General features: G+C 35.2%; 1 protein-coding gene across 4 annotated transcripts in view; it reads left to right on the top strand.

Annotated features, from left to right (window-relative positions):
- The window catches only part of LOC128856795 (uncharacterized), a 29,507-nt gene extending 12,836 nt beyond the window's left edge, over positions 1 to 16,671 (top strand). For all 4 annotated transcript variants that reach the window (XM_054092136.1, XM_054092133.1, XM_054092137.1 and 1 more), the window contains exons 2-8: positions 4,890 to 5,535; positions 9,342 to 10,074; positions 10,257 to 10,416; positions 10,476 to 10,644; positions 11,852 to 11,976; positions 12,061 to 12,664; positions 13,476 to 16,671. In XM_054092136.1, coding sequence (XP_053948111.1) covers positions 5,022 to 5,535; positions 9,342 to 10,074; positions 10,257 to 10,416; positions 10,476 to 10,644; positions 11,852 to 11,976; positions 12,061 to 12,664; positions 13,476 to 13,516 — 2,346 coding nt within the window. In that variant the 5' untranslated portion in view covers positions 4,890 to 5,021 and the 3' untranslated portion in view covers positions 13,517 to 16,671. The remainder of the gene's footprint in view (positions 1 to 4,889; positions 5,536 to 9,341; positions 10,075 to 10,256; positions 10,417 to 10,475; positions 10,645 to 11,851; positions 11,977 to 12,060; positions 12,665 to 13,475) is intronic.
- Positions 16,672 to 21,705: the final 5,034 nt, after the last annotated feature.

Raw genomic sequence — 21,705 nt, forward strand, 5'->3', positions numbered from 1 at the left:
TTGAATATATGTACATTACAAAAATGCAATAAAAAAAATCGATTTTTTTGAAAGTCATAACTGGGGTTATACGCTTAATTAACATAAAAATGTTGTAAATATATGACAATCTTTTAAGAATTACTGATTTCTATATATGATTGTATGCGAAGCATAATCAGCCTTAACGTTTTTGAAGTTGTGTGAAGCTGTAAGAAGTTATGCGAAGATGGTCAGAGTATGCATAGTCAGATCTTAAGAATACGTATGAAGTGAGCAGGCACAATTCGGCTGCCGAATCCCCTATGATCCTTGCTTTCAGCTTGACAAATTTTTAACTAAAGTAATTTGCCAGGAAGAAAACAACTGCTCGAACACGATTGATTGCAATTCAAAAAAAAAGGCATTTGGAAAAAGGCATTATAAATTTTGATATGAAAATTTGATATGGAAGATGTTAGTAAATCTACGGAATGTGCATGAAGAACTCTGTACAGCTTTTTCGAATTTATCATTTTTTTATCATTTACTAATATAACTGTTAGGTTCGTTATGTTGGCTGCCGACTAAATCACAGCATCGGCTAGTGCGAAAGCAAATATAAGTACTGGGTTGCCCATATTCGACAGACCCATGTGTTTTTTTTTAATCAAAGAAAAACACAATTTTTTTGATGTTGACGATAATAATCATTTTATTTGGTTCAAGTAGATTTGTTGACATCACTTTTTGAATATGATATTTCTCAAATGGCCGCCTTGAGCCTGTACGGTGTATTGTGCCCGTTTTGCAGCATTTTCCATAGTTTTAGCTAACATTTCGGCTGGAATAGCGGCTATTTCCTCACGGATGTTGTTCTTGAGCTCTTCTATGGTCTTCAGCTTATTAATATAAACCCTATCTCCACAGGAAGAAGTCAGGTGGCGTTAAATCGGGCGAACGCGGTGGCCAGTCAAAATCGCCATTTTTCGACATCAAACGATTTCTTCAAAAAATCGATTGTGGTGCGATCTGTGTGTGGTGGAGCGCCGTCTTGTTGAAACCAGAACTGCCTCATACGCTTTCGACGAATAATTGACATCACAAAAGTGGTTATCATATCGCGATATTCTTCTTCTTGACTTCTTTTGTTGAATGTAAATTTCATAATTTGGCAGCGCTCGTGTGGCGTGTACTATTCCATGGTAAAAGTCTGCTTGGACTGACATTTCCAACGCGGTATGTCATTAAGCGATCTGACGTCTCAACCCTGTATGTATGTAGGTAAGAAAAACAGTTTTAAAGGAGGTACTGCGCAACTGACACGATTGTTTTCTAGTGGAAGGATTTCCTCCCACATTATTTTTTCCATATTTTATAAAACGAGTGGATATTTAGCTCATGAATGTCCATAAATGAAATTTGCAGCAGAGAGACTCAATGAAAATCTACACAAGTCATAATTTCGTAATGCGTTTTTCTGTTGAGATTTAAGTTTCTTGAGGCCGATAGCCTCTGTTATGGGCATTAACTCATCGCTAACAGGCTGAGCGAAACAGAACAGAAACGCCTTTGGGACGATGGGAACACTGCCATTGTACTAAAATTTATGGAGGAAGTTGGACTCAGAGAAATACTATGAATCCATGAAGCGGGTATAGTAGATCCTTCAGGTCGCAGTTCTGAACTCCTTGATAATAATAATAATAATGAATTTCATATGAAAATATAAGCGCATTCCTCTGAATTTTGGTCATTAATTTTTTAACATAGAGCTGACCTTCTTCAAGCACTTCAACCTTATATTAAAGTTTTAAGGGCATATCACTTTGTTGTTACTTTACATCATACAACTAACTTGCAGTGATTTAAGGTGTAGTTTTACGAGAATCCCACGATTTCTTATAACACACAAAGTTTTCCTGTGTTTCCTTGGCAGCAGTTTAAATAGATGACAAGCTTGTTGACGGGCTCTAGCATTTTCTTTAGACAACAAATAGAAGTCACACGACACAACATTCGGCGAATAAAGCGGATGCTCTAACACTAGGATGCTGTACTACTTTGCGGGGCACCTTTTTGGCAAACAATAAAGAATGAGCCTACAAAAATAAGAGCCGGCAAAATAAAAAAACTCTATTCCGAAGAAGGCAATGGCTATACTGATTTGTTTACAGAAGCAACAGGTTCTCAAAGAAAAGGTACACCATTAAATGTCTGATGATCGTTTGACATACCGCAAGCTCGTTTACTTTTTCCATTCAATGTGAGTCTCGGTACTTAATAGTAAACTGCGTACTTTCAAGTAAGACAAAATATTGATTTCATAATTGACTTGTTTTAACTTTTTGTCTTATTTATTTATAAATCGGTGGAAACGTGAATATTGAATATCTGTTGTAGGATGCGCGCAGAAAAGCAAGCCAAGGTTTTTTCGAGTTAGTAACCCCTATGAATAATATTGGAGGAATAATAATGGATTGGATAACTTTGGTGACTACGTTAACAACCCAGTTTTTTATTCTCTCAATTCATAGTCACTAATACCTGGTTTTCATTATGCCATTTTTTTGATGACATAATTTTGAAAATGCGAACATTTTAACATTTTGCCAAGACTTCAAGTCGAAATGACCTAAATTGACAGGTGTTTTTACTATAATGATAATTTTTGTCATAAAAAATGTCGATAAAAGCCAGACACAATGGTATAATTATTAAGCAAAATTTAATAATAACATTTTTAAGCCAAACATTAAATCTTCTAAAACTTAACATGGGTAAATGTTTAGAAAAAAATAAAAACTAGAACAAATAAATAAATTTAATATACCACGTTTCTATAAATGGGCTAAAAAGTAGTGAATAATTTCTCCTAGACTTATAGAACTAGTCTTGCTAAGATATAAAAAAATGATATGTACTCAACCCAATAACCGAAAATCAATCTCAAATTGGTAGCTGCGCAGTGGATATTTGGGTCTAAGTAGGCGATATAAAGCTTATAATTTATAAATATTATTATTATTATTAATTAAATCGCATGGAATTGTTAATGAATTATTTATATCAACTTAATTATATTGCATGCACCCCATGTTTGCCATTTTAACATAAATCTCGTAAAATTATAAGTAATCATTTATAATGACTATTGTTAAAATTTTAAAATCAAAGCCTATTATTATACATTTATGAAAACGTGGAATACTAAAAAAAATGTATTTTATTTTTTAATCAATTACCTATCTATAATGAAAATCGAACCCTTATTCTGTAGTGAACAGAACTATCCAACTAAAATAACATACGCGACCAACCATTCAGAAGGTTTTCGTATTTAATGGCATGGTTTACTCTTTTTAATAAAAAAAGTTTACAAAATATTCATGGGTATTTTATTATAGCCGAAATAAATGTATTTAATAATAAATGGGCAACCCTGTACATCTATATACATAAGTATTAATAGGCAAAATGTATTTAACTAGAATGTATAATTTGAAAAAAATCCTACCCGTTTTATTTGGTTTGTTTGCTGGCATCTTGACATTATATTCTTTAAAAGAGAGTCGCCTCGAGTTGTCAATCAAACCTTATTTAATAACTCTTGTGCACAAGTAACATAGCACAGGAGAATACATGGAAAAATGTTATTAAAGCATATTTTAAAGTATAAACACTTTTTAGGTATTTATTAATAAGATACGAAATTAATTCAAAATATCTTTACCAAATTTAAATCGTTAAATTAAATAATTAAATGTTGTTGACATATCAATAATAAAATTTATTAATACATTATTTCATTTATTATTTTAACATGAATAGCAAATAATAATTTAAGTAAGAAGTAAGAAGAATTATAAACATTCCCGGAACATAAATACAATATATGTACCATAGGTTATTACGCGAAATTTTCTCACATAGACACTCTAACTTAAAAAAAAAAAATAAATTTTATACGACATGAAAGTAAAAAGTCAGAGATATACCGGAGACCATATTTCATTTGCCAATGCAGAAACTCCTTATTTTGTAGGATGTAGGTTAGCATGAATGGATGCTCATGTGAGAGCCCTCATGGATTAAGAATCAAATTCGTCCATTGGGATACCATACAGAGGAAAACGAAGGGAGAAGGATCCATCAGGGAGAAAAAGGAAGAGGATTAGAGAACGATGACGACCAATCGGTGGCTAATTGCAATTTTGTTAACCGGTTCAAGGTGCTGATGAAATTCATCAGGTGTGTAATATTTAGATCTGTTACATCCACAGGTGTAGTAAAGAGAGAACCAAGATGTCCGAATCTTAGTCCGGCGAAAGCAGGACAGCTGAGGAGAAGACTCAAGAGGAGAAGAGAGAGAGACTCAAGACAGCTTCCGCAGAAAGCACTTGAAGCAACCGATCGAACAATGACCAGTAAGGTTACCCACACAGTTCGAGAGCTGCGGCTTTAGGGAGTTCCTACAAGCCCCCTCCGTCTACCCGTGGCCAGAAGAATCTCACGACTTTCCATGTTTGCACGAAGCCCATCTTTCCAGGAGCAGACCACAGTTCTCAATCTTCTCATTTCGCGGTGAAATCATCTTGAGGTTCCCCCGTCTAGCTAACTCATCAGACCAGCAGTTTCTCACTATGCCACTGTAACCTGGAACCCATGTAATTAAGATAGCCTTGTCTAAGGCTGTTAAGGATATGTTCAACTTGAAAACTTGAAATAAATTTGAAAAATAAAAAGTTAACGAAGGTGTATTGATGAGATTATTATTAAGGGCCGTATTTATACATACATAAGTATTTGGGCGGCAACGCGATATATCAGAATATTTTTTATTTCAACATTTGTCTTAAATTTCATTGGTATCGATTTTAAGCAGTCTTTTAATATATTTTTATAATAAAAAAAATTTTGATTCATTGCAGTTTTGACAATCCGGAGTTGGAAAATTTTGTTCCACACCTTAAAGTGAAAGTACTCCGGAAATTTGATTTTCTAGTGGATAGAATATCACAGTTTTGAGAAAGCATCATCCAGTTGAAGCTGTTTTAATTGCTATGTCGACAGGCTTGAAAGTATTATTAGATGCAGCTCAGTATATTGAGCATCAAGAGAAATTGAAAAGATCACCAATTGCGACTTCAACTGATCTTGCAGAGCTTTGCTATGTTGGTCAGTGCTCTACGGGATTCGATACAACGGGTGGTGTTAGCAATAACAATAACAACAACAACATTATAAACGCAAAGGGCGCACGCAACACAGCGGATTTAGGGCAACAAGTATCCTCCTCAGCACCAGCTGCAAGTGCCACATTTCACCATGCTACCAATGGTGTCATTATAACCAACAACAGTTCTTTAACAGGAAGTCAATTGGTAGTTGAAAATAAAGCTTCTCAAACTAAGCAGAACAGCAACAGAATCGTAAATGATTACGACTTCAGTAGTAGAAATGCTAGTGGAACAATCGCGGCATTGAAAAGTAGTTCAAGAGCATCGCATTCTTCGAAATTATCAACGCAAACAAATGCTGCGACAGATGATGGAGTTAATGAAGCTTGCATTTCTGGTAAGTTCTCTTAGTTTTTTTAATGCACTGGAAGCCCTCATTAATTAACCCGCATAAAGAATTCCATAATAATACCTAACGCATATGTACATATACATAATTACATTGAGTTTCGAAAATGTATTCTTAAATTTGTTCAAATATTATATTTTTTGTATTGGGACAAAGTTGTGGATTATAGTCATTTGTTTAATTTATTTCTAACTCCTGTTTCAGGATAGATTTTAATAGGATTGCATAAAGCGTAGATTATGAACTGTGTTTAACTTTGAAGTACAACCTGATTTTCTCTCAGATTTCACGCTCATTTTTATGTTAATTTTGTAAAAATTAAACAAAACATAACTAAGCCCTTGCTTTGTCTTTTGAAGCAAAAACAACTACACAAATTGTATAAGCGATTGATGGTGAATGGCAAACGAGCAAAACCTGAGTAGGTCTTAAAGCTTATATTAAAATGGAGTTTATATAGCCTGTCAATATCAGATAACCTTTTTCACGCGAAGCTCTTTCTCGGCGAAAATGTATTCGCAGGTTTGTCATTGCTTACTGAACGACAATCGCTATAAAACAAACTTATCTTCATTTGATGTTAAGACAAGAAAAACGAACAGAGTGCTTTTTCGCCAATGCCAATTGGGCCCCTCGGAGGGTGGCCACCTTCGTAGGGTGCCTACAATGGTGGATTTTATGCGAACACACCATTCAGGCCCTTAAGGCGATTATCGAACAAGCCATTCATGAGATGGAGCCAGAAACCTCCACCATCATCTTGGAAAACTGTGTTAATAGGATGCGCTACCGCAAAGCCAGCCCTAGCAACCACATGAATGAATTCGTGTTCCATAAATAATGTGAATGTTTGCTCTTTCGAATAAATCACTAATAACCGAAAAATAGAAATACAGCCTGCATCACGCGCCTCCCGAAGCAAGCTTCGAAAGAAGAACATTCAAGTATTAGAGGGGATCATGGTAGTATTTCTCTTCCAGAATATTCTGAACGACCTAAGTTTCATATCTTAGAAGGACTAGATAATCTCGTTATGAAATAATGATCTTGAGTTCAACTTTCGGAGTTTCAAAATGTCGTTGCTTCGATGCCCAACCGATTTTTTGAAGTGATAAATAAATTTGGAGGTTGGCCTCAGTATTATTTTTTTAATATAGTATCAGGTCAGTCCATGAGTTCGTGCGTATTTTACCCATAATTTCACTTTTGTACGATTTTTGCATACAAAAAATTATTCGCGGAATATAACGGAACTATTTATATTTTATTTGATACATTGTGCATTCAGCAAGTGATTTTAATCGCGGATAGAAGCACATGCTGTTAAAAAATTAAATGGAATCTTCGAACGCGTATAAGAGGCATATTTTGTATTTTTTTTATAAAAGTTGTAAAAATGCAGCAACTGCTGCTGCAGAAATAAACACTGTTCATGGAGAGGATACCATAAGTGTAAGGGCTGCGCGCAAAAGTGGTTTTCACAATTCCGAAGTGGTAACTGCGACATGGAGGAAGCCCCGCGCGCTGGTCGTCCTGAAGTCTTTAACTCCGACGCGTTGCTCGAACTCGTGGAAGCTGAGCCAAATTTGACAGTCGATATGATAGCTCAGAGGTTAAATTTATCGCATGGAACAGTTCACAGGCACCTGGTTCAGTTGGGAAAGGTTTCAAAACTGGGAAAATGGGTTCCGCATAGACTTTCCGTCGCCAACCTTCAGCAGAGAGTGAATGTGTGTTCTCAGCTGCTGCAACGGCTTGAAAATAAAAGTTTTTTGAACCGTATCGTTACTGGTGATGAAAAAAAGGGTCCTTTACAGTAATTCTGTTCACAAACGCCAATGGTTAGATAAAGATGAAACACCAGAACCGACCCCTAGAGATGGCCTTCACCCCAAAAAGGTTCTCCTGTCTATTTGGTGGGATATGGCCGGTATTGTTTATTATGAACTTCTGGAACCAAACCAGACGATAACTGCTTAAAAAAAATCGACCGTCTTTAGTGAATAGACGCAAAGTTTTGTTTCATCACGACAACACAAGACCTCATACCTCGTGATTATCACCTTTTCCGTGGACTTCAATCCCATATGAGTAACAAGAAAATATATTATTGATTAATAAATACTTCAAACATCTTTTTTATTAATTTTAAAACCACCTTAAAAAACGCACGAACTGACCTGATACGAGCACATACATTTGTCATGCGTTCTCCGAATAATTTTTTGTTTTGTTTAAAAAGTAATGCCTTTAATCGAGTTTCGCATTTAAAATACCACAGAGGTAATAAAACCACTTCTAACTTTTTTTCTATAAATTATCGTGACCTGCCGCTTGTAATACTTTCTGCATTCTGGACGCGCTCTCTACGTAAAATAAATATTTAATTAATTATACACCTTTATATTATATGGTAATTTCTACCCGGATGCGACCATTTGTGTTTGTATTTGCCTAGCGACTAACCCCGGGTTAAGTTTGATTTTTTTCAGAAAAAAATGTATTGCAAATTTGTGTTGCGTTAAATGAATAACTTTTTATTTGTCCGACTCTTAGTAAATATTACAACACATTGTGAAAAAATTATATGTTTTACAGTTTTTATGAAAAAGTTCTTAAGGCAAAGCGAGGTGTTTTAACTGAATTTCGTGGAATGTATAATGTAACGGTATCATCTCGGTAAAAAATATTGGTTAATTAGAATTAGTAATTCTAATTCCATACTGGGATTTGATATTTCTGTAGAGTATAAAGTCATTATAACTCCAAGCTTGTCAGAATACTGTCATTAGGACAGCGATGGGATGCCTTCCCCACAACATCTCCACAGCCAGGGCACCATGCTCTCGGTTAAGGAGCATAGTAAGATGCTCAGTAAGGAATTCTGCTGAGTTGCTACCGCAGAAATCACCGCTGGAGGCATTTGCTAAAGGTTCAATCATCTCCCAGGTGAGTCAGGAGGCATTTCTTCAACTACACTGACGAGATAGTATATAGACTGGCATTAAACAGCATTCATCGGTTGCCCCTTACTATCTTTTTCCACCGTCCATCACTAGTTTCAGGCGACCAGATGGCCGTTGCATTGCTTAGTCAGTGCTTTAAGTGCTGCCGGGTAGCGACTTGAGCAACATGTTGCGGCTTGGAACCTTAGTGGCAATCGCGGTTGTGTACCAGTCGACAAATTTGCTCACAGAACTCGTCAATTCTGTTTGAAATCCAGTGCGGAAACACTTTTTACTGCATTTAATGTGACATATATACGCAAGTACATATGGACGTATATGAATTTCACTTAACGGAAAGGACACCCTGTGATTTTATTTTATATACACATAAATATTAAGCGTACAATCGCAAATTGTTAAAATTTAACGCAATATTTGAAGTATTTATCAATTACGACTGCGGCTTAGGATCTCATCTTAATTTAAGTTGAATCTAAATATTAAAAATGAAAAAAAAAATTTATTGGTTTAAAAGCAAAAACTTTTGAATGTTTTTTTTAAGAGTCCGTCTGTAAGTATTACATGTGACATATTATATTGTGCCATACTGACATTACCACATACATATGCACACACTTATGCATATGTAATATGTGGTTATATGAGTATCTATGTATACATAACTGCTTTTTCATTATATAATATTTAGACCAATATACGATATCGGCATGAACTTCATACATACATACAAATATGCCAAGATTAACTTTTTAATTTTTCGCATGCATACTCAACTTTATTTTGTTTGTTTTGTTTTGTGTTTTTTTTCTTCTCGATTTTTTATAGAGGATGCATTTTCCTCAAATTCAAATTCGTCCTCGAAACTCAATGCATTATTCTCGCCACGGCCGACTGTTCATAGCTCTAATGAACAGCGAGAACAGCAACTGCAATTACTCCCACAGCCAACACAAGAGGAGCACAGTATGGGGAACAGTGGTCATCACATTAAATCGAAAGCATATAGGCTTTTAGATAGCAGCAGTGGTGACATTGTTGTCGTGACCGCTGCTGCTAACAAACAAATGTTGTTGAATGATGGCCTGCGCGTTGCTTCGCCGGCGGCGACTATAGGTGGTGCATCGTCTAAGGCGATTAGCATACCAAAACAGCCGCAGCAGCATCACTCGGCAGCATCCAAATTTTCGCTGATCAACAGCACCTCCGCCCCACAATCAATACGTTATAAGTCTTCCGAACCTCTTACCCCACCGCCCGCTCCAAGTAGAAAAGTTGATGAAACGCACACGCGCATACGCAGTTTCTCACTTTCCCATAAAATTCCAGCTAACCAACCACATTTAAACAATGGAGACCTTGGGGAAATGATTGTTGAGGATGGAAACGCAATGCAGGGCATTAGTGGTGACCAATCACCGCCGCGACACAACTCGATCGGCAGTCATTACTTGCAGATGATGTCAGCACAACACGCGGCAGTGGGCTCTCAAATAATGCACGTGACACCCACGATCGGCGGCAGTGGTCGGAGACGAACTATCAGCTCCAACAGCAATGGGTACGTTTTATTTACACACATAAGTTTTTCATAAAAACACGTACGCGCATATGTGCATGTGTATATGCATCCTCCTAAGAATACATACAAGTATGTATGCATACACATTCATTTCTATGTGTGCATACGTAATGAATGTGAAAAAGCTACATTTGTATATTAACCATATTTTTATTTTTCAGGGCTGGTACACGTGAAGTTCACAATAAATTGGAAAAAAATCGACGGGCACATCTCAAGGAATGCTACGAGCAGTTGAAAAATCAGCTTCCTTTAAAAGAAGATGAACGCAAGAAGACCTCGAATTTGGCAATACTTGGGGAAGCAATTAAATATGTCAAAGTAGGATATTTTTATGAGTTTTGCTTATAATTGTTGATAATTCGGATATTTTTTCATAGACCCTTAAAAAGAAAGACCAGGAACTTGAAGCAGAAGTGGAGCTTTTAGCCAAAACGAAAATAAATTCGCAACTTAAACTTGTATCTTTGAAGAGGGAGCTGGGTCCAAAGTATGAGCAAATGTTTCCAGGACCATTTTTGGATTTCGACATAAACAATTGTGAAAAAGGTATGATTCGCTTGGTAAATTTCACGTCCATTATAACCGATTTCGAGCCTCAAGAAATATTTTATAAAACAAAAAGTAAGGCGGGTCTCATAAGTGTAATTTGGGGAAGCCGAATCCCAAAATACAATAAAATCCTTTTCGCTTTACTTAATTTGGTTTTCGAATAGAGCACAAAAAAAAAGAAACCAAAAAATAAAAGTTAAAACAATAAAAAATTCCTCCATGTTTAAACAAGAGTAACCATGGCATGTTTCTGAAGGCAGACATCGTACCGTAATCAGCACCAAGGCACAACAGTTCATTCTAACCTAAATTATAAAATATTATAGACTAGATCTTAAATGTCTAAGGAAAATTTGTTTCTTTATTTTGTTTATTTGTTTGACCCGAAACCATCCCTCATACCAACAGGCATTAGAAGATTTAGAGCATTGAAGCATGTTAGGATATTAGGTGTACAACATATTAATAATATTGCGATATAACGACCATTACTGTTCAGGGTATAAAGCGGGTCTCCCCACCTCACATCTAAACTCGGTGCATTGTTAGCCCCACTCAAAAATACATTGCAACTTTTTGAAATCGGACAATAACGATATAATTATGTTAGATTTCTCACGTTTGTGTTTAGATTCAGAAAAGAAAACTAGGTCCGTAAAATGCTTAAAGTTATCGACTGGTATTAAATTCCAATGTAAATTGAAAAGATATAGAACTACAAATACAGTAAGTCCAAGGCCTTTCGTGGCATCATTATTTCATTTTCCTTGGTAGTTCATATAAGCCACCAATGAAGAGATGGGAACTCAAAAGTAAATTAAATCTGTGTTAGACGAGACGCGCTATATTCCTAGCATGATTGTGGGCCAACAATTCTGTTTTTGTATAGTCAATGAAAATATGAGTATTTTTACTTAAATAACAACTTACGTATGTTCACAGGCATTATATATAAGTATATGTAATGTATTGAATATGGTGAAATTGGTATCAATTAATACACACTATACTAGTTGATGTACATAATTATTATTAAAAGAAAAACTTATAAAATTAGCTAGAAAAGGTATTTTTTGTCATAAGATATTATATGAAATGAAGTATATTTTCGAGGAATAAAAACTTTCATTAAAAACAATTTTCAATAAATAAATAAATTTTACCTGAACAAGGACATTATATTTATATATTGTATCAATTTCAGAACACTTAAATGAAACTGCTTCTCTTTCTTCTGGGCGTGGGAGTATACTGTACAGTTCATCGAGCTCGCTGTCAAGTGGGGGTAGTAATGGCAGCACAGCCATGTCCTCACCAGTCGGTGCCAGTGTAAGTTAAAAAATGGATTTTGAATACTTTGAAAATGTATTCTTATTGATGTATCTATATTCCACTATTGTTGCTGCTAAACAGATGTCCTTGCCCACTGCTCTATCACCTGTGATATCTAAATCTTACATAAATAGCAACCTTTCGAGCAGTGCGAATGGCAATAATAGCGCTTCCAATGTCAGTGTGGCATCGAAGTCTCCCGGCATATTTGAACATAATCAGCAGCAGCCAATTAAATCATCCACTTCAATGCCTGATAATACTAGTCCGACGGGTGTGCTACCTGTAAATAAAACTGTAGCTTTGGTTAACGGATCAATTGTGAATGTAAGCAATTCAGCGCTGTCGTTGACTGCCAAAAACATTTCGGCCATGTCACTAACGCGTGATTCTCCAACACCATCAACTCCATCCCCATCGCCGTCATCTTCGAGTTGCATTTCATCGTCCTCATCGTTGATATCATCATCACCCCCACGAGCGCTAAATGGCATAATTAATGGACGAAGCGTGACGGTCAGTATTCCAAATAATTCAAAATTCGCAAGCAGCAGTGGACTTGGTACGAGCCGAGTAACAGCTACGGGTGCAGGTGCAACTATTGGTAATGGAACATCGTCAGCAGCAGCTACTATTATAGCGACTTCTACAGTTGCTAGTAACGGCATTACGTCTTCAAATAACGGTAAATATTATTCCAAAAATTCCAAATCAAATACAACTGAGAAACTGATAATGGTTTGAAATGTATAGTTCTTGCATTATTTTTTCGTGATAGTTTTGATATATATATATATATATACAATATATATGTACCTATGCCCTAAAATATCCATTTTTCACACAAATTCGATTTGGGGCACTTTTAGTTCTTGACTAAATTCTTGAATAACAAATGATTGTCACTTAGTTACTCTTTCAACAGTAGATCTTGAAAAAAAATATTACCCATTTGAGTCGACGCTCTTCACCAGTTTCTAACTACCATATTAGAAATTGTGTATGTACATATATACATATACATATACAAAACCGATAAATTTTCGCAGTTCATACTGTGGATTGCTACAAAAAAAAAATACTTAAAAAGTTGACCGTTATTGCTAATTCTTAGATTTATACACTTTTTTATTTTCAATGTTTCTTCCTTAATTGTCATTTTTTGCACATAAACGAAATGAATTCAGTTACTTTGATTTCGAAGCATAAACGTTTGGCGTATGAGTCTAGACATTTTTTTTTTTTAGAATGATAGCATCCATTTTCATCTATGGCATTGGATGCATATTAAATAAATGTAATAAACTTAGAACAAAGGTGCGACTTTTTGAACTTCAGTTTGTTTGTGAGGACCTACGCAGTTAGGTCATAATCAAGTAAAAAAATATACTCAACAGCAAAACATTCGTCAGAAAACTGAAATTCGTAAAGATTGATAAAGACACTTGTATATAAAAATAATACATAAGGATCATCTCTAATTTATTTTCCAATAGCTATAATGCTCCAGGCATTGCGAGGATGCCACTTGGTGTGAACCATATCTGTTAAGTATCCCCACGAGCGCATCCTTGGCCGCAGTATCAACCACAGCCACAGACGTTATATTCGACACTCTCGCAAATCTCACGGCAGATGCTAGAAAGCCGAAAAATAATAATGGGCTAAAAAATCAAGTGATTTAATGAAGACCACCATAAAAACAAAAAATCGCATAAAATGAAAACTAACGGAAACGGAAAACAAATCTAAACATATTATTTCAAATATACATACATACATTATTTGTTTAACTACATTATCAACAAATAAAGTACATCCATCATGCAGCTTATCATCAAGATATGTAAACTATGTCAGCACTATTTTCGCTAAGGTCTCATAAAAGAAAAGGAGATGAATACAACTCTGGACTGTAAAGGATTAAATTCAAGTTAAGTCTCACTAAATACATAGATATGATATGAAAAAACAGATTTGTTTGCGACATCAGTAACAACTTGCGCAATACACAGAAGGTCTGCAGTGAAATATCGATTAACGGCAGCATAAAAGTTTTGTTCCAACAATTCAAAAAATGGAATATCTTCTTCGAAATGTTTTGAATTATAATTTGAAGTTTTGAGAACCGGCAATAGAAAAAAATTTACATTGGGCATTTTAACGGGAAAGACTCGCTGGATAAAATGTGCAGTTTGGATGACATGACGTTTTAATGTAAGTGGAAAGGATTGTTTGTATTTATACAATCTCCAGTAATATATACAATATGTACGGGGTCATCGTCCAGGAAAAAGCCAACGCATATACTTTCTCCTTTTTTGATGTCATGCAAGATTTATATAAAAATATGCACCTAAGATGCATCAACTTGTCTTGAATACAAGTTAAAATCACCTATCGCATCGGAGAGTTTATAAAGGAGTCTTGGTTATGGTACACATACTTAGTAAGTCAGCATTCCCAATCATTCTAACGTCATAATCATCTACATTACCTCAGCAAGTATTGTATTTAATGAGGATAGCGCTCATCGTTTTAAGCATAATAAGTCACCACCGTGAGTAAGTGATTCAGTTGTCGATGGACACGTCGGCAGATAGAAACGCAGTTGCAACAAGAACCACCAATGGATAAAATACAAATTTACTCTTACTTTTCTAATAATATTGTCTATGTACGTGCTTAGTACCGGCAATAATAAGAAAGCAGACAACTTTACTCCATTAACAGTCCCGAGAATATTCAAAATGTTATACAAATGCATATGTACATATGTACATACACTTGTATGCTACCGAATTTTAACGAAACTTGTAATTTGTAATAAAAAAATCGTAAAATATTAAGAAGAATACATATGTACGTACAATATAAATAGATTTGAAAGAAAAAGGAAGTATAGAATATTGGTCCTAAAGTCCCAAACTATTTAACATTAGCTCTCAAGGCAAAAATGTATTATAATAACGTAACGATTTATTTAGGCAGGAGAGACACATGCATACGAGTATATAAGTGGCAAAATGTAAAAATTTATGAAAATGAGCAACGGAACAAATCACCACTGGTCCTCCAGGAAGGGAATTCGATGTAACAAAGCATTACACGTCTTTTACACATGCATCTACATATATATATGTATTTATAAGTGTGTAAATAAGGGTAGAGTTAATATTGTACTTTAGGCCATGGAAATTAAATTTAATAAATTATAATAACACACTGCATTGTCTTAGCCTTTTGAGCCAAAATGACAGTTTTTCTTTATAATAATTGTATATACTTGTACAAGTGTGTATTCACATACATAAATACATGCATACATATGTATATAGTTGTAAGCATCTATGGCTTGCACATAAAATCATAAATACACTACTATTCGACCGCCTATTAATAACCCTGTGCATTCGTAAGTTATCATCTAACCATTTACATATATGTAACCACATATACAGTAGCGGACGCTGGGATCCGAACATGCAAAAATCCACCTGAATCCTATGTCGAAATTAATTTTAAGAATAGCTATATTAGTTTGGGGAAAAGAAATCCCATCACTTTCTCGGTAGATGGCTGCAGTGTTCGACGTCTCGTAAAGTATCGAAACAATTTAAAGTTTATGCTCGTTGCCAAGGTGACAATCCACGATAAAAAATTATTTTGCTGTTTTTGTTTGTTCCATTCAGTTGTGAGTTGCGGGGTTTCACAATGGAAGTCCACAAAGAGAAAATTTGTCTTTGATAAAGGTGAAAATGCGAAAATGCAAGCCAGGCTGCTGAAATTGTGAATGGTGTTTGTAGTGTCGATACTGTAAAAGTTAATTACGTGCAATTTTCGTTTCGTCGATTCCGTTCAGACATTTTTGATGTTAAAGAATTTGTCGAAAATGTCGACAAAATCACAGAAATAATCGAAGTTGACCGGCAGGTTAGTAGTCGCAGCATCGCCTAGGAGCTAATAATCGACCATAAAATAGTTCTAAACCATTTGCGAAAGGTAAAAACTAAATATAATGGATTTTCTCTCCCCCAAACTAATATAGACATATGCCTTTGCTGTTTTAATACAAAATTAAAAAAAATGTAGAGTGTTTTGTGGAAAATGTAATATATTTGTTAATCAAATTTTAATAGCTTTCAATTAGAACATATTTAGAGTTATATTTTATAACTTTATACGATATTTACTTTTTAGCTTTGTAACATTTGCAAATGTTTATGGTTCGACAGTTTCCCACCGTTTTCACGACTTACCAGCCGCACACTCAAATAATGACAAAAATAGAAAAAGGTACATATGTCAACTAAAAGCCACAAAAAGAAAATTGTAAGCCTTCTAGATTCCGTCAAAAATCAACTGTAATTGACCGCTACACAAGTGTTCGGATTTCAGTGCACGCTACTGTACATATATGAACATACAATATATACATATGTATATATACGTACATACGCATACCTATATACATGTTTGTATATATGTGTGTACATGCATATATTTACATATATATATATAACCATATAGTTCGTCCAACACACGCGCAAAAGGGTATAGACATGTAAGTGATCTACATACATACATACATACATACATACTATATTAATGTCCGCGTCAATAAAAATATGTAGATGCAACAAGTTTTTCAAGCTACAGCCCTAGGGCAAATAAACAAAATTGACAAAATAATTATGGATTAATTTTAATTTAAGATCAATAAGACCATAAAAGGGGTCGTTTGGCGATAAACTATTAACAAAAGCGATGCAAAGATCCGCTTATCGATCGAAAAGACTAATAAAACTACAATAAGGAAAAATGTAGAGTTCTAAAGCATAATTCAACAGTAAAATGAACGCGCCCAGCAGCACCAAACACTAATCGTTTGACATTAAAAGAAAATTAAATAATTAATGACATTTATCAGTATTGATTTACTTTTCTCTTGTATAAATGGGTATTTCAATTGGATCGTAAATATAACTGTACGACGATTTGCAGATATTTTAAACCCCTTCGAATATTTCGCTGAATCCCACATTCTTGACTGGCTGATCACGAACATCCAATAGATTTTTCGGGTCATCTCTGATTTTACTGCAATGGATCTAATGTTTATTGAAAAATATTCCTTACTCTCCCAGGACTATATTCTACTTGCCCCAGCTAACGAGTATATGCCAGTTTGAGTTTATAATTTAATTTTTTAGAAAATTCAATTTGCTATTTCGCCATTATGTAATATTTTTGGTTAAGGTTACTTTTTGATTTGTTTTTGTTTGGAAACAAATGTACATAAATGTATATGTTAAAATGCAGCAAGTTGTGTATTGAATCAGTGCAGGTTATCGTTTTTGACTCGAGTGAACATCTCTTAAGAAATCTTTTTTTTTTCTATTTTACTCGTACTTGTTTTGGAATTGATAGCTTCTTATCCATATGCGGCCGTTGTTTCGCATTCAGAACTTTTTATCTGGCTAAGAATCAGTTGCTATGGAAAAGTTAGCTATTGCGTAGGTACAAAAAAAGGTTCGTCTTGTAAAACATATGTAAATATGTAAAGATTTGTGTATATTAAATTTTATAGAGTAATTACACTTATTTACTATTCGTTTTATATGTTTAAATTTGACTTTTTCTGAAGCGTGGCTTTTAGTTGAGGACATCGTGTTTTCGTAAGTTTTGCATAATAGAATGAATAATAAAATTAGTTTTGTAATACCAATATATTTCTTAAACATACATATATTAAATTCCGCAGCCCCTTAGCAGCCAATCAAGAAGTTGACCGAAAAAATTCGAATTAAATATTCCTGACCAGCGACTTGGAGAAAATATCTAATTTAGATCGAAGTGGTGAATTTTAAATTAATCGACTTTCATACATTATAATTTTTTTGTTTTTTTTTTTTCCACTGAAACCATTCAATTAAACAAAATTGTGTACATACCCGCATACATTTCCCTACAAGACTAAAACGTTGAAAGTGCAACACCTGGTAGAAAAGCGGCAAGTGAAAATATAATTAATCAAAATATCTAAAACTAATGAATTAACTGTAAGAACTAGATTTAGTTTAAATTCTTATTTTAAAGAATGAACATTTCTATTCTAATTGTATGTATTTTGTGAGTATATATTAACGATATAAACTATGAAAGTTATATTAAAAATGTAATGAACTGGAAACTCAAGACGTTCAATACAATAAAATATGTGTACAAAAATTTGAAACAATAACAAAAAACACTAGATAACTTAAAAATGGTTGTTTTTTGCAGCTATTCCTGAAAATATTATTAGGAACACCATTAATGCGGATGCCCTTTAATTCATTTGTCATCCTGGGTACGCTTTGCATGTAGTTTTCTGTTTAGTCGTAGGTTTTATGTTTTTGACCTTAAAACAAGCAAAAACTCGCTTCTTCAGTGGAAAGGAGAAAAACTAAACATAAAGTCAGGTAAGTAAGCTGGGTGCGGTGAGACCTGCAATTATTGAACTATGACGAACGTGGTTAAAAAAAATAACGTTACGAGAAATTGATAACACAGGCCGACAAAATTTAACCAACATTCAGACCCAGAAACCAGACTATATATTTCCGAAGGTTTATGATGCGCTGAATCCAAATCTGGCCTCAGAATTGCTCTATTAGTTTGAGTTTTCGAGATATCCTAACCTAAAAGTGCAAAAAACCCCATTTTTGCCCATATTTGAGGTTATGTAGCCTTGCAGATGTTTTCTTTCACCAAAATTAAAGGATGGCATCTTTAAATACAATCCTTCTTTTTTCAAATGGCGTTTTGTTTGCTCAAATATCATTTTTTTTTCGCAGAGATATCGCATTTTGAAATTTTCATGTTTCGAAATTTTCCTACACCTGAAAATCGATTAAGATAACATAGACATGATATAGTCGATTACTAATTTTCTTGAATTGAGTCTTATTTTTCTTAAAATTTTGTCTCACACCATAAGTGTGCTGACTCACCACACCCCTACACTATCTAACCTTTGGGTACCGAGTCACACACAGCCCTAACCCCTAGAAACCACCCCTATCATGCCGCAAGCAGGCTTACCCACAAACCCCAAATTTACATACTATTAATCCATATATTTCAGGCCCTCAAACCCAAGAAAATTAGTAATCGACTATATCATGTCTATGTTATCTTAATCGATTTTCAGGTGTAGGAAAATTTCGAAACATGAAAATTTCAAAATGCGATATCTCTGCGAAAAAAAATGATATTTGAGCAAACAAAACGCCATTTGAAAAAAGAAGGATTGTATTTAAAGATGCCATCCTTTAATTTTGGTGAAAGAAAACATCTGCAAGGCTACATAACCTCAAATATGGGCAAAAATGGGGTTTTTTGCACTTTTAGGTTAGGATATCTCGAAAACTCAAACTAATAAATTAATTTTAGTTATCAATCCGAATTTTGCATGGACAGAGAAGCAGATATTAGTTTAAATTATTTCGGATACTTTTCCTTGTAGACTAGTGTAATTATAAATGGGTGAAGGTAGAGTTCATTAAATGAAGTACCTACACTACATAGCGGATTAAATTATCTTGGATTTTCACATAGCACTAGTAAGGAAATGCTAAATACGATCCGGACCAATCTTTAAATACCCGCGTACATATTAGTTTTCGTTGTTGTTGTTTTAACAGTAATAGAAGCCCCGTCAGTGTAGGGTATATCACTGGTCGTCTTCGTCTGGCTCATCTAAAGGTAGGCCCAGAAAACATGCTGTTTCGACGGGTTGGGTCCAGAGGGAGAGGGGTGTTAGATGAGGTTTTAGGGGGTATGTGAAGAGATGGTTAGTGTCGTGCGGAGTATCTTCACATGCCGGACATATGTTTGGTATGTGGAGGTCAATTCTGGATCAGTAGGAGTTTAACCTGCTATAGTATCCAGAACGTAGTTGTGCCAATGTTACGCGTGTCTCACGGGGGAAGCTGGAGATCTTCATCTGCAATAGATGGCGGTATGAGCCGATATTTCAACCTAAAATAGAAGTCATTCCTATGACAGCCGGTTCTATGTTATCGGAATGACTCGGGTTTTTCCCGGCCAAGGGCTGCCGCTCCAGTAAACTAGCCCTGCCTCGTGTACCGTACATCACCCTCAGAAGTCATCTTCAGGTCTGAGAAATATGCATAAATACATATTTTAATTTTTTTTATACATTAACAATAAACATATACACAATTTACACTCTTGGCTGCGCCTGGCATACTAATAATACGTAATACCATTATAATTTAAAAACCCAATTTTTGAACATACATATGAGTCATTATCGAATGCGTTATTTGCCCAAATGGGTGTGGCACCGCTCACTTTATAACATTTTTCTTTCATTGTATTTTTTTTTGTTTTTTTTTTGGATTTGTCACTTTTACTATGTTGAGTAACTTTTCTTCGTTCATAACAGATATATAAATTAGAGCACAGATTTGTGGAGGACTATAGAACGCTTTTTCGGACAGGAGGACGACTAACATAAATTAAAATCACATTTTAAAAGTTTCGATGTTAAAATCAGTAAGTTGACTATATTTACTTACTCATTCTTATTTGTTTTCATGCCGGTTGTTGGTGAGGTCCAATCAGGCGTGAATAAACTATCCTAAAGAAGATCAAACATGTTAGCTACCCAGCAGGAATTATTTGCTCAGAATCCTACTGTGCTCCTTAATAAGGAGACATCCCTTGGCTGTCCTGATAGTAGTATTTTGGCAGGTTTGCTGCTTCTTCCACTGCGTGTCACTAGTACAAAAAATTCAGAAGCGGCCGGCCACTTGCTGAAATGTCGCCAGAACCATTTCTTTACTTTTGCCCAAGTGCAACACAGTGATTTGGGGACAATCGCGGTTGTATGCATAGAGAGTACCAAAGATGATACCAAATAATTTGGTTTTGTTACCAACCGTCAACTGGTGTCATCGACTTTAAACTTCAACTGTACTTTGACCTCCGTCCAGGTGGTGAATAATGTCGCCGTGGATTTAGTGAGGGAAAGTTGAAAATTTCCTGCAATGAAAAAGCCAGAAACTCTGAAAGGATAGTCGTTCGCTTTTGAACACCAACCATGAATGTCATTGCTGGACGTCACTATCGAGCGAACGTCAGCGTATGAGATCAGTAACACTCCCGTTGGTAGTTAAGGAAGCTTCCAGACACAGAAGAGTGAAAGGACACCACCCTGTGTTACTCCTCGCTTTATCCCCCTCTGCTTTGAGTTTGAACCCTTAAATACTACTGGCGGGTCTCGAGTGTCGACCACACAGGTAGTTTGCGGACCACTTCTTCACTCCCGGTTTTTCGACTTCTAATGTGTAATGGCCAACTTTATCGAAATCCTTCGATAGGTCCAATGCTACTAGGATAGTCCTATTGTAGGGGCTGTCTTGGCTAGGCTCGCGGTTAATCTGTGTGTATGTCTTCAACTGCTATGGTGAATCTCGGCACTTTACGGCAACAATGCTGATGTGTAGTTTTAATTTTTCCTAATAAAGACCAAATGTTACACATTTACATTTAGTCCTATTGAAGAAAAAAATTGCCAAGGAAAAATATATGGCAACATAATTGATAACACGGCCAACGACAGTCGGTTCTACGTAACCGGAACGACCCGGATTTATATCCGACCAAGGACTGTCACTTCAGCAGCATTCCTCGTATATGCACAACAACAACAAC

The sequence above is a fragment of the Anastrepha ludens genome, chromosome 3 (genome assembly GCF_028408465.1).
Source record: "Anastrepha ludens isolate Willacy chromosome 3, idAnaLude1.1, whole genome shotgun sequence".
NCBI classification, from domain to species: Eukaryota; Metazoa; Arthropoda; class Insecta; order Diptera; family Tephritidae; genus Anastrepha; species Anastrepha ludens.